The 14,305-nt window shown below is 46.7% G+C and overlaps 1 protein-coding gene across 1 annotated transcript in view; it reads left to right on the top strand.

Moving 5' to 3' along the window:
- atg7 (autophagy related 7) overlaps window positions 1-938 on the top strand; it is a 192,780-nt gene extending 191,842 nt beyond the window's left edge. Inside the window, exon 18 of the mRNA XM_033037248.1 lies at window positions 711-938. Within this exon, the coding sequence (XP_032893139.1) occupies window positions 711-743 (33 nt within the window). The 3' untranslated portion in view covers window positions 744-938. The remainder of the gene's footprint in view (window positions 1-710) is intronic.
- Window positions 939-14,305: the final 13,367 nt, after the last annotated feature.

The raw sequence follows: 14,305 nt of genomic DNA, 5'->3' as shown, positions 1-14,305 counted from the left end.
GTGGGTTAACATTTGATGAGCATTTGACGCACCTGAGGCTCAACTCGCTGGAGGGGGGACCTCACCGAATAGCGAAAGGCCTGGATAGATTGGATGTGGAGAGGATATTTCCACGAGTGGGAGAATCTAGGACCAGAGGTCATAGCCTCAGAATTAAAGGAAGTTCCTTTTGGAAAGAGATGAGGAGGAATTGTTTTAGTCAGAAGGTGGTGAATCTGTGGAATTCATTGCAACAGAAGGCTGCAGAGACCAAGTCAGTGGATATTTTTACGGCAGAGGTAGACAGATTCTCGATTAGTAATGGTGTCAGGGGTTATGGGGAGAAGACGGGAGAATGGGGCTAGGAGGGAGAGATAGATCAGCCAAGATTGAATCCCACTACTATCCCACACAGAACGGCCAATTCATACGTTCATAAATGATAGCAGAATTAGGCCATTCGGCCCATCAAGTGGGGCGAATGGCCTAATTCTGCTATCATTTATGAAGGTATGAATTGGCCGTTCTGTGTGGGGGAGTAGTGGGATCTAGAGAGAGGTGATTGGAATGTGGGGAGGATACCACAGACACAGACACCGAGCCGACAGGCCTGTCTGTTTCTGCTGAATGGTTCGGTGACAGGAGTCTCCTGCATTTGTAGTTGAAGCTTTGCACTAAGGCTCGATGACTGTCCTTCCACTTACACTCAAGGTTCATTCTTTCTTTTTCAGATATGGGATATGAGTGATGATGAAAGCTTCTGAAAGCAGTCTGCGGCTACCAAATGGATGACGTTTGATACTGAGTTGCAACTTGGACTGATCCCAAAACCCTCTCCAGAATGCAATTCTAACGTGCAATAACAGCCACCCTGGTTGAGCATTCACTGTCATTTCTATTGGTACATTTGGCTTAATTAAGAAGCACTTTGTTTTCAATAAATACATTTTATCTCCTAATGTTTTTTTTGGAGTTGAAAATAGGCAAATGTTCACGATACGTTCAGCCAGACAGCAGTCTAGAGATGATTATCACGGCATCAGCAATAAAAGCAATAATCTCACATCTGAATGTCAAAGCATATATTCAAAGTTAAGGGCCTGTCCCACTGTACGAGCTAATTCAAGAGTTCTCCCGAGTTTCCCCGATTCGAACTCGGAGAATTACGGTAATAGCCGCTCGTAGGTACTCGGGGCTTTCGTGGACATTTTTCAACATGTTGAAAAATCTTCACGAGTCATCCCGAGCTTACCGCGTTTCCCGAGAACCTGCCGTTAGCGTTACGAGCCGCTAAGAGACGTCCCGAGCTCCGACGTACCCGCTACGTACATTCTCCGTGCTTGCCTCGAGTTTGATTTTTTTTTAAACTCGGGAGAGCTCTTGAATTACCTCGTACAGTGGGACAGCCCCTTTATTCTATGTATTTACAGCCAAGCATTGGAGCAAATGATCCATGCTGCTAAATTGGGACATAACCATTTGTTGACGTTCCTATTCATTCTTAAAAATACCAATTTACGGGTGTCGATTGTTTTTCTCAATGTAAATGGGTTTTTTTTATTGTCAGTGCAAGCCAATAGTCTTTGTGTAGGAAGGCTCTGCAGATGCTGGTTTAAACCGGAGATCGACATAAAAAAGCTGGAGTAACTCAGCATCTCTGGAGAGAAGGAATAGGTGACGTTTCAGGTCGAAGAACGGTCTCGACCCAAACGTCGCCTTTATCTTTTCTCCAGAGATGCGGTCTGTCCCGCTGAGTTACTCCAGCTTTTTTGTGTCGATCCAATAGTCTTTTGTGATCATTTTAACTAAATATGAGGAGTTTTAATCACTAAAGCTATTGGCTTCATTTATCATTTTTTTTGTGCAAAATTAACATCTTTTTAACATCCTGCGACTCTGCAGCCCTGAAACTACTGCAAGTGTATGTGCTGGTGGAATCTGCATGCAATGTATACTACCTAACTCCATGATTCAAAATGGGTGATTTCATAGGAACTAAAAATGAACCTGCTTTTGTTTGTACCATTCAACTGCTGTTTCGCTCGCTGTAGATGGTGTTGAATGATGTTGAGAAATAAAAACCTGTAGGCTGATACCATCTGGGCAATCTCCCTTTGTGGTTTGGTACGTGGCTATTTGAACAAAGCCATTCATTCGTTGTGTCACCAGTCCATTGCCTCGAGTAACACACAGCGTTCAAAATGAAATCTCGGCATTTTCGAGGCCTGAAACATTCATGAACCTTATTAACGAACGTTTACGTTTTTGAGGTTGGTGTGAGAGTGAGAGAGGCCAAAGATTTGGGATTTTTGTTGGTAATCGCCAAGAACAATCGGAGTATCGGATCGCAGCAGTATCAGGGAGCTGATTCAACATGAGATGCTAGACTGATGAAACACCCTGAGGCAATGTCTACCCGTTGCTACTGTTTTCATAACCTCACACTGCTATCACCAGGGGTCCAACAAAAGCCAGCGTTCTTGTCAATAATTAATATTCTAATCTGTTATCCACAGAAGACACAAAGGGCTGTTGAAATTACATGATTTATTTCAAACTCTACTACCTCTGGCAGAGAAAATGATTACGAGAGGTGCGTTAACTCTAAGCATGCCCTTTCCCCTGTGAGATAAACATGGTCAGTACTACTGTGATCCTTGGTCTTGTGTTTATCAATTCTACCCGACTACAGACCTCATCGCATGGACCAGCTAACGGTGAAATACCAGAGATGAAATAAGAGCAACGGCCTTCAATGCTAACGGCAATTGAATCAATAGTGTATCGATGAGCCCCGGGTAAAAGAGGAAAAAATCACAGTGGATGGAATCACACCACTGCAGGAATTCCCCCAGCAGGTTGCTGGAAGCAACCATCATTCGCTACTTCTACTGTCAGCGGGAGTGTTTATTGGTGATCCCGTAACGTCCATTTGACAATGAGCTAGTCTGTGCCAACATTTCACAAGACCTGGACAACATTCAGATATCAGCTGATAGATGATAAGTATCATTTGCTCCACAATTTGCCAGGCAGTGACCATCCCCAGTAGCCATTGCTGCATTCTCCACCATGTCAGGGAGAGGGTGGTCATCGACCAGAAACTAAACTAGATCACAAACAAAAGGCTGGATATTTTTAAGAAGCCTATATTTATATTTATAGATACAAAAGACCTCGGTGGGTATAGGAGGACGAATCAGAATATGAAATTGAATGACAGAGTGGTCTCAATGGGCTGAACATGCTTCTATTTTACATATTTGCAAAAGACAACCCCACTTGATGGTCACCCCAATTCCATCCGTATAATTAATTCCCTTCATTTTGATCGTACCTGTGTACAGGCGACACGGTGGCATAGCGGTAGAGTTGCTGCCTTGCAGCGCCAGAGACCCAGGTTCGATCCTGATGATGGGTGCTTCTCTGTACAGAGTTTGTACGTTCTCCATGTGACCTACGTGGGTTTTCTCCAAGATCTTCGGTTTCCTCCCACACTCCAAAGGCGTACATGTTTGTAGGTTAATTGGCTTGGTGTAAATGTAAACGTCCCCAGTGTGTGTAGGATAGTGTTAATGCGCGGGGATCGCTGGTCGGCGCGGACTCAGTGGGCCGAAGGGCCTGTTTCCGCCCTGTATAACCAAAACTGAACAAAACAATGTGTGACGTACAAAATGCGGAGCAGTTTCTCTGCTAGTAGCAATGTTACAACATTTTGAGATTTTAAAAATCAAGTCTAATTTATCCCATCAGATAAAGCATAAAAAGAAGTTTAATTTGTCACCTAATTCACTTTCATATCTTCAGTATTTAAAAAGTTATGGCCATTTTCATACTCGGAAATTAGCATCTTGTTCTCTATTGCTTTTCCATTGACTTAACACAAAAGCTGTGATCGAGGACAGTCAAATGGCCATAACTTTCTTAAAAATTAAGGGAACTAAAATAGATTTGCAGTTATTATAGGGTGATTTCACGAAAGGTCACTGGAGCGTAAATCCCCACTCACGTGACCGAAGATTTTAACTGGGGGACAAGCGTCACTTCCGGTACATGTTAGTGAATGGGAAAACACGCACTTTCACACCCGTTAAAAACATCGAAAACGGCCAGGTTTTGAGCTGCAATTAAGTGAGCCAGTCGGGGTGACCGTGAGGAACAGCTACCTAAATTTACAGTCCAAAAAAAAGATAGAAACTAAGGTAAATACAAGAGCGAGCTGAAGGTGTAAAAAAGGCGGAAGTTGATAGCGGACATTTTTCTTGGAGATTTAAAGATCCAAAATATCGGGAATTATCGCGTTTGCTCGCTGCATTTCATCAAAATTGGCATTATTGACTTTGTTATCTTTATTCATTTGTTATATGAAAAGTATTAAAAGTTAGAAACCCGTCAGTAAAATTGCAAAATCGCCCATGGTTCTCGGGTGGGTTTTAACATGCAAAATGAAAACGCTTCTGAAGCTCCATTTACCATTTAAATAATCGTAAACTTGCATCTCAGTAAAATTGATTTCAAAACGCATTGATAGTTTACAATTATTTAAATGGTAAATGGAGCTTCAGAAGCGTTTTCATTTTGCATGTTAAAACCCACCCGAGAACCATGGGCGATTTTGCAATTTTACTGACGGTTTCTAACTTTTAATACTTTTCATATAACAAATGAATAAAGATAACAAAGTCAATAATGTCACTTTTGATGAAATGCAGCGAGCAAACGCGATAATTCCCGATATTTTGGAGCTTTAAATCTCCAAGAAAAAAGTCCGCTAGCACTTCCGCTGTATTTACACCTTCAGCTCGCTCTTGTATTTACCTTAGTTTCTATCTTTTTTTTGGACTGTAAATTTAAGTAGCTGTTCCTCACGGTCACCCCGACTGGCTCACTTAATTGCAGCTCAAAACCTGGCCGTTTTCGATGTTTTTAACGGGTGTGAAAGTGCGTGTTTTCCCATCCACTAACATGTACCGGAAGTGACGCTTGTCCCCCAGTTAAAATTTTCGGTCACGTGAGTGGGGATTTACGCTCCAGTGACCTTTCGTGAAATCACCCTATAGATTGAAGCATTCTGAAACAAATATGAAACAATCTTACTTAGATGACTTGAAATTAAAGCATATAATTAATTAGTTACCTAATTGTAGCTAGTTACAAAATTCAATTACTAGATCTAAACATCTATCAATTTCTTAAGAATAGATTAACATTTTTAAATAGCCTAAGTGTCCAAATAACATTCACACAAGAAATCACAATATGATATAATTTTTAAATCTCATTGTCATGGATTTATAGGCCAAATGGAAGGAATTTAATGTTTGATACCCGTAAATTAATGGCCATTTAAATCAACTTGCCTGTGGGTTTTTCTGGAACGCGACCATTTGGAACGTTGCGGTTTGCAGTGATTTAGATCCCCATATCTGCATGGAAAACACTGCCGGTCGGTATGGGGACTAAATCACCGTTTCGCAACATAAAATGTGAACTAAAGTTATCGTAAGGACCACTTTTATACATAAAAATAAACCGTTTTCTTTTACCTGTCACCTACATGAAACCCGTCCCCGTTGTCGGTGTTGACGGCTTTAGAAGCTGATTTTAAAATGAATCCAGCGCTGAACGAGTCGGACGATTTAAAAAAAAAAATAGAACGCCCGTCGGAACGATTTTTCAACAAAAGCTTGCACTCCAACCAAATATAATCCAGGACAAGGTAAGAAAAAAAACGCGTTTTAACCCCGCCCCCCGCCCCCTCCCCCCAAAACGCGCCAAAATCGCGCACACGGCCAGTGGCAGAAATGCAGCGCCGCTGAAGGTAAGTATTGTAACATACCTACTGCTAGTCTCCTCCAGCAGCCTCTCTCAAACTCACCTCCTTTATCCCTAAGAAGACCATGAGCATGAGACACAGAAGAACACCATCACATGTGGGTTGTCTCCAAACCGCACGTCATCCTGACCTGGAAAATGTACCTCTGTTATTTTGCAGTTGCTGTTCCTATGTCCCTCCCTCCCCAATAACACGATGGGTGACCTTTCACCAGTGGGACAGCAGCAGTGAATGAAGATGGGTCACCAGGGTCGTCTCAGCCTTAGTAACTTCCCGCCTGCCCACTGATGCCCACATCCTGAAAAATGAATTAAAAAATAAACGTTCCCAGTTGTTTGCTGGAGGACTATGAGTGAACAGCAGCATTGCACTAATTACCGTTCTGTGGTCCAACATTCAATCTCCACCAATTACTCCCCAATCATTCCCATGCAAAGCTGGGCAGTACCCTCAAGGCTGCATACCATACGGACACGGGCATACATTCCTTCTCTCCAGAGATGCTGCCTGTCCCGCTGAGTTACTCCAGCATTTTGAGTCTATCTTCGGTGTAAACCAGCATCAGCAGCTCCTTCCTACATTGCTGTCCGTTCTCCATTGCTGGGTCAAATTGCTGGAACTCTCTACCTAACAGCATTGTGGCATTAGCTAAACATGGACAACTGGCACCCGGCAATATGGATGACTACAAGGCAGAGTCCTACAGACTGCGAAGGGCGGTGAAGGATGCAAAAAGGAGGTACAGGGACAGGATGGAATCGCAGATGGAGCAGCAGGACACCAGATGCCGTTAGCAGGGGCTACGGACTATAACTAACTACCGGAGCAGCCCCCCACCCCTCAACCGGGAGTGCCGGCACCTCCCAAGCTGATAACCTGAACTCTTTTTACGCACGATTCGAGGCGGGCAACATCACCCCTAGCTAACAACAACACCGCCAGCGCACTGGCTAGCGAGGCTGGAGTGGGGTACACCGCTGGGGATGGGTACACATTCACGCTGTCCGAGCACGACGTGAGGAGGGCTCTGACATGTGTGAACACGAGGAAAGCTGTAGGCCCAGATGGTATATCTGGGCGAGTACTAAAGTCTTGTGCCACTCAGCTAGCTCCAGTGTTCACCACAATATTCAACCTCTCCCTGGCCAAGTCCATGGTCCCTGCCTGCTTCAAGAGATCCACTATTTTACCAGCCTGCTTGAATGACTACCGACCGGTGGCCCTCACCTCGGTGGTCATGAAATGCTTCGAGAGGCTGATGAAGAACTACATCTGTGCCTTCCTCCCTCGCACCATGGACCCGCTGCAGTTCGTATACCGTCCGAACAGACCCACGGATGATGCGGTCTCCCAGAGTGGTTTTGCACACCACTCTCTTGACAGGCAGAAGGGGGTCTATGTGAGGATGCTGTTCATTGATTTCAGTTCAGCTTTCAATACCATAGTCCCCACCAGACTTGCTGAGAAGCTGCTGGAACTGGGACTGAACACTCCCCTGTGTGCCTGGGTCCTGGACTTTCTCACCACCAGGCCCCAGGTGGTCAAGACGGGGAGACATACCTCCAACCACCTCACCCTGAACACAGGAGCCCACAGTGTTACGTCCTCAGCCCCCTACTGTACTCCCTGTACACACATGACTGTGTGACCAGGTTCAGCTCCAACTCCATCATCAAGTTTGCTGATGACACTGTGGTGCTGGGCCTGATCTCCGATAACAATGAGAAGGCCTACCTGGAGTTGGTGGCTGACCTGGCACTCTGGTGTCACTGGAGCCGCGGAGCGTTTTTGAAAGTGGGGGGGCTGAGCGATCACTGATCACGGGCCTCGTGTGTGTGTGTGTGTGTGTGTGTGTGGGGAGGGGGGGTGTGGGGGGGATGCCCCGTCCTCACCCAGCATCCCGTGTGCGTATTCGCAGCCAACAAGTGTGTATCCAGCCTTCGCCGCCCCACCAGACGTCTCACCTGGCTGACAAGGGGGTCTGGCGTGGGCAGGGTGTCTGGCGTCGAGAGTGTGGCTAGCATGGTGGATCCCAGTCTGGGATAGAGGGGAGAGGCGGTCCGGAGCGCTCGGGGGAGTTTGAGAACCGTTCCCGATCTGTAGGGCAGGGATCTGGGTGATAGGGTGTGTTGGCGACTGGGGCTCCAGCTCTGGGACACGGGTGGGCAGGATGCTCCGTATCTGAAGGACAGCGGTCTGGACAATGTCCGGGGTAGCGATAACGGTGAAGCTGTGAGTGACTGTGAACGGGTCTCCCAATCCTCAACGTGAAGCAATCATGTACAATAAACATATAAACACCAAACAGTGGCCTCGCCAGTTGATCGATTGATCACTAATAATTGCATCAATATCTTGTTCGTTGCCCATTTATAAGGCACCTCCCAAGCCATGAGTTATTCTTGGTTTTCTCAATCGTTCTTGGATTGTCGGCGATGCTGAAGAAAATCAAACGTTTGAGTGAATGAATTGCTGCTTTCAAAGGGGCGGAAAACGCTTTTAAAACATTGGGGGGGGGGGGGTCACAATGGGGCCTGACATCTAGGACAGGGGTCGGCAACCTATGGCCCACGGGCCAGATCCGGCCCCACCCAAAATCATCCGGCCCGCAGGCGTATTTTTTTTCAATTGGTTTTCGCAACCTGAGAACGGCAGGCAGTCTCGGGGCAAGCAGGCGACCTGGGAACTGCACCTAGTCCCGGGCTGCTAGATTCTAAAAGCTGGCGGCCTCCAACTGGAATCGACCTTGAGAGCTCCGGTCGCAGAGCCTGTGGACTTACCATCACGGAACTGGCTGACTTTGGAGGCTGTGGTGGCGTTGCGGCTGCGACCCGACTTCGGAGGCTTCGGTTTTGCTGCAACATGTTTCACCAAACATGGGGGGGCAGGTTTCCCCCCGTCCCCCACAGGAATTTCCCCCCATGCGCATTGTGCGAGCGGTGGCGGCTGCAGTCCGGAATGTCAATGGATGACCACTGTAAACTAGAAGCTGCTGTTCGTGCAGCGATTAGGGTGAGTTATTCCAGCATGTTGTGTCTACCTTCGATTTAAATCAGCATTTTGGGACGACAGATGGCACAATGGGCTAAGTGTTCGGCTGGCAACCGGAAGGTAGCCGGTTGGAATCCCGCTTGGAGTGCATACTGTTGTGCCCTTGGGCAAGACACTTCACCCGCCTTTGCCTGTGTGTGAATGTGTGTGAATGTGTGTGAGTGATTGGTGGTGGTCGGAGGGGCCGTAGGCGCAGATTGGCAGCCACGCTTCCGTCAGTCTGCCCCAGTGCAGCTGTGGCTACAGAAGTAGCTTACCACCACCGAGTGTGACTGAGGAGTGAATGAATAATGCGATGTAAAGCGCCTTGAGTATTAGAAAGGCGCTATATAAATCCCATCCATTATTATTATTATTTGCTGTTGTTTCCTACACATATCAGTCCGGCCCGCTTTGGCCTTTAGACTACAGCCTTTTAGACTTTAGAGAAGCAGCACGGCAACAGGTCCTTCAGCCCAACGAGTCTGCCCCCCCAGTCCCCCCCGGTTCCGCAGCCCATGTGTCAGAACAACAGCCTCCTCTTGAATGTCACAAAAACTAAGGAGCTGATTGTGGGCTTTAGAAGGGCACAACAACCGAGGACGTACACACCACTGGGGATAAATGGGTGAGCAGCTTTAAATACCTGGGAGTCCACATCACAGAGGATCTGACATGGACAACACACACTGCCACACTGGTGAGTAAGGCAAGGCAGCGCCTTTACCACCTCAGGCTGCTGAGGAAATTCAGAGTCTCTCTGAGGATCCTTCAGTCCTTCTAAGGTAGACAAAAGTGCTGGAGAAACTCAGTGGGTGCAGCAGCATCTATGGAGCGAAGGAAATAGGCAACGTTTCAGGCCGAAACCCTTTTTCAGACTGAAGGATGACTCCATAGATGCTGCCTCACCCGCTGAGTTTCTCCAGCACTTTTGTCTACCTTCGATTTTCCAACATTTGCAGTTCCTTCTTAAACACTTCAGTCCTTCTACTCAGGTGCTCTAGAAAGCATCTTGTCTGGAAACATCTCGATCTGGTTTGGGAACAGCTCTGCCCGGGACAGGAAGGCTCTGCAGAGAATAGTGCGTTCGGCCGAACGCACCATCAGAATCAGAATCAGAATCACACTTTATTCGCCAAGTATGTTTTGCAACATACGAGGAATTTCATTGGCCAGGTCAGTCATACAATTAAAAGTAACAACTCACTCAAAAACACATTTTAACTTGAACATCCACCACAGTGACTCCTACACATTCCTCACAGTGATGGAAGGTGAAATAAAGTTCAAGTCCTTCCTTTTGTTCTTCCTCGGTCATGGGCCTCGAGCCCTCCGTTGACGGGGCGATCTTGACTCCCATAGCCGGCGGCGTTCGGGCCTTCCGCATCGAGGCGTTCAGCTCCTGCATTGGGGGGATGTCAGTTCCCCCGCGCCGGGCGATCGAACCTCACGTCGGGGCTTGTCGAGCCTTGGAGGTCTCAACTAACCTCTCCCGAGGCTGCGAGCTCTTGATGGTAAGTCCACGGTGGTCGCGGTGGGAGCGATCCCAGGCAAGGGATCCGCTCCGATGTTAAGTCCACGTCCCGCGGTGGGGCTCACGACAGTCCGAGGAGGTCTCCCAGCTCCAGCGATGGTAGGCTGCAGAGCCCGGAGAATGTGATCCGAAAAATTATCACATCTCCAGGAAGGTAGGAACTTGAAAAAAAGTTTCCCCCCCAATCCCCTCCCCCCTCCCCCCACATAAAACAAACCGAAGAACATTCAAACAAACTTTGAATGTGCTAAAAATAGCAAAAAGAAAGAAAAAACGAACAGACCGCTGGCAGGGCTGCCAGCTCTCTGGCGCCCCTGGTGGTCTTTTTGCCCATGGGAACTACACTCGCCCCCCTGCAGGACCTATACACCAGGAGGTTCAGATCCAGAGCCAGCAAGATAATGAAGGACCCCTACCACCCCAGCAGCAGACTGTTCCAGCTGCTACGGTCAGGCAAACGCCTCCGCTGTCACGCTGCAAAAACAGAGAGGATGAGACGGAGATTCTTCCCACAGGCCATCAGGATTGTAAACTCTGATCTCACCAGGGAGTAATTACTGTTGTGGCTTTTAAAAAAAAATGTAAATACTGGTTCAATTCTGTTCTGTAGTTTTTGTACAATCCCGCAGGCATTGGCACTTTCATTTCACTGCACATCTTGTATGTGTATGTGACAAATAAAGTTGACTTGACTGCAGTGATTCAAGGAGGCTGCTCATCGCTAACTTCTCAAGGGCAATTAGAGATGAGCAATTAAATGCTGGCTCAGCCTGAGAAGTTTACATCCCTTGAATGAATAAGACAATAGACAATAGGTGCAGGAGTAGGCCATTCGGCCCTTCGATCCACACCACCATTCAATGTGATCATCACTACCCCGTTCCTGCCTTCTCCCCATATCGCCTGAATCCGCTATCTTTAAGAGCCCTATCTAGCGCTCTCTTGAAAGTTTCCAGAGAATCCGCCTCCACCGCCCTCTGAGGCAGAGAATTCCACAGACTCGCCACTCTCTGTGAGAATAAGTTTCCTCATCTCCGTTCTAAATGGTTTACCCCTTATTCTTAAACTGTGGCCCCTGGTTCTGGACTCCCCCAACATCGGGAACATGTTTCCTGCCTCTAGCGTTTCCAAACCCTTAATAATCTTATATGTTTCAATAAGATCCCCTCTCATCTTTCTAAATTCCAGAGTGTACAAGCCCAGCCGCTCCATTCTCTCAGCATATGACACCCGCCATCCCGGGAATTAACCTTGTAAACCTACGCTGCACTCCCTCAATAGCAAGAATGTCCTTCTTCAAATTAGGGGACCAAAACTGCACACAATACTCCAGGTGTGGTCTCACTAGGGCTCTGTACAACTGCAGAAGGACCCCTTTGTTCCTAGACTTAACACCTCTTGTTATAAAGGTCAACATGCCATTTGCTTTCTTCACTGCCTGCTGTACCTGCATGCTTACTTTCATTGACTGATGAACAAGGACCCCCCAGATCCCGTTGTACCTCCCAACTTGACACCATTTAGATAGTAATCTGCCTTCCTGTTTTTCTACCCAAGTGGATAACCTCACATTTATCCGCATTAAACTGCATGTGCCATGCATCTGCCCACTCACCCAACCTGTCCAAGTTACCCTGCATTCTCATAGCATCCTCCTCACAGTTCACACTGCCACCCAGTTTTGTGTCATCTGCAAATTTGCTAATGTTACTAAGAATCCCTTCATCTAAATCATTGATGTATATTGTAAATAGCTGTGGTCCCAGCACCGAGCCTTGCGGTACCCCACTAGTCACTGCCTGCCATTCTGAAAGGGACCCGTTAATCCCTACTCTTAGTTTCCTGCCTGCCAACCACTTCTCTATCCATGTCAGCACTCTACCCCCAATACCATGTGCCATAATTTTGCCCACTAATCTCCTATGTAGGACCTTATCAAATGCTTTCTGAAAGTCCAGGTACCCTACATCCACTGGCTCTCTCTTGTCCATTTTCGTAGTTATATCCTCATAAAATTCCAGAAGATTAGTCAAGCATGATTTCCCCTTCGTAAATCCATACTGACTCGGACCGATCCTGTTACTGCTATCCAAATGTGCCGCTATTTCATCTTTTATAATTGACTCCAGCATCTTCCTAACCACCGATGACAGGCTAACTGGTCTATAATTCCCTGTTTTCTCTCTCCAGCCTTTCTTAAAAAGTGGGTTAACATTAGCTACCCTCCAATCCACAGGAACTGATCCTGAATCTATAAAACATTGGAAAATTATCACCAATGCGTCCACGATTTCTAGAGCCATTTCTTTAAGTACCCTGGGATGCAGACCATCAGGCCCTGGGGATTTATCAGCCTTCAGTCCCATCAGTCTATCCAACACCATTTCCTGCCTAATGTGGATTTCCGTCAGTACCTCCGTCACCCCAGATCCTCTGGCCACTAGTACATCAGGAAGATTGTTTGTGTCCTCCTTAGTGAAGACGGATCCAAGGTACCTGTTCAACTCATCTGCCATTTCCTTGTTCCCCATAATAAATTCACCTTTTTCGGTCTTCAAAGGTCCAACTTTGGTATTAACTATTTTTTTCCTCTTCACATACCTAAAGAAGCTTTTACTATCCTCCTTTATATTCTTGGCTAGCTTACCTTCGTATCTCATCTTTTCTCCCCGTATTGCCTTTTTAGTTACATTCTGTTGCTCTTTAAACATGAAAATCTGAGGGAAGAATGCCCATATTCACCACAGTTTGTGAGAATATATCAGACCCCACTCTGATCCTGACTTTGCTGGTGTCACTAGAACAGAATAGTGCATCAAATTATCCACAAACAAGTTTACATTCTCATTTTCAACTGATCCTCTGTGGTAACCTCACCTGCATCTTCCTGTTCAAATACATAGCTGAACTGTGTGTTTACAGTATCTATCATCACCACCATTCATCTTGTGTCATCTCTCAGTTGTATAAACCGCCATAAATCTGCTGCTGACCGAATTTTTTTTCCAAATTACCCAGAATGAGAAGTAGGTTTCTTTAGGGCTCAGTTCCGTGAGGTAAAAGCCCCGGAGATATGTGGAGACCCACAGCTGGAAACAGAGACTGGAGGGGAAACTGCAGCCCCATGTCATTCCATGCTTTGTTTCGCTGCTTTTTCCTGTCTTTTGTGGCCTGTTATACTAATCCTTCAGTAGACAAAGGTAATGAAAACCAGGTCGAGATCTGGCTCTTACAGCTCTGCAGCATTGTACAGAGTGTGTCTGTCGAGAGAGAGGGAACTCATGCAATTCACATGGGGCGGTGTCTCAAAGATCCAGCAGGTCGAGTTCTTCACCTGAACTCCAAATTCTCACTCTGTGTTCTCCTGCCCCATAGAAGCCAGAAGCTGCCTGGTTTCGCCATTTCTCTGCCTGGAGCTTAATAGGTCCAAAGATTGCCCCAGACCGAAGTGAAAAAGGATTTACTTTATCTCACGCCCTTGATCTTGAAAGCAAGCGCCTGCCAAGTCATGGAAATTGCTGGCGTACTTTATGCTAAGAGCCGCACCCCACCACAGTCTAGAACACCTTGCTGTGTCAGCATTGAATAAGAGGAGCGCCTTGGCCGGGCAGGTGGTGTCAGATCTGAATATAATGAACGCATTTCAAAGACAGTAGAAACCAGACGATTCTTTCTCCCTTCCTTTACATCTCGGCAACATGCGTTGTCTTGTACATCATCGAAACCACTCCAGACGCTTGGATGTTTCAAAGCAGAGGTCCAGGCAGGTGATCAGCACACTAGGGCTGCATTTGTAATCATCGAGAAGAAAGGTCGGGGGACATGTCACTGTTCTGTGTTCTGTGTCCTTGGAGTGTGTTTATTACATTCAGATCAAGGCGAGGGTCTGACAGGTGATGAATCCAGTGAATCTCAAAGCGCCTCTT

Source organism: Amblyraja radiata, chromosome 18 (genome assembly GCF_010909765.2).
Source record: "Amblyraja radiata isolate CabotCenter1 chromosome 18, sAmbRad1.1.pri, whole genome shotgun sequence".
In the NCBI taxonomy this organism is placed as follows: domain Eukaryota; kingdom Metazoa; phylum Chordata; class Chondrichthyes; order Rajiformes; family Rajidae; genus Amblyraja; species Amblyraja radiata.
Note: the sequence above shows the minus strand (reverse complement) of the source record. Positions and strands in the feature narration are given on the sequence as shown.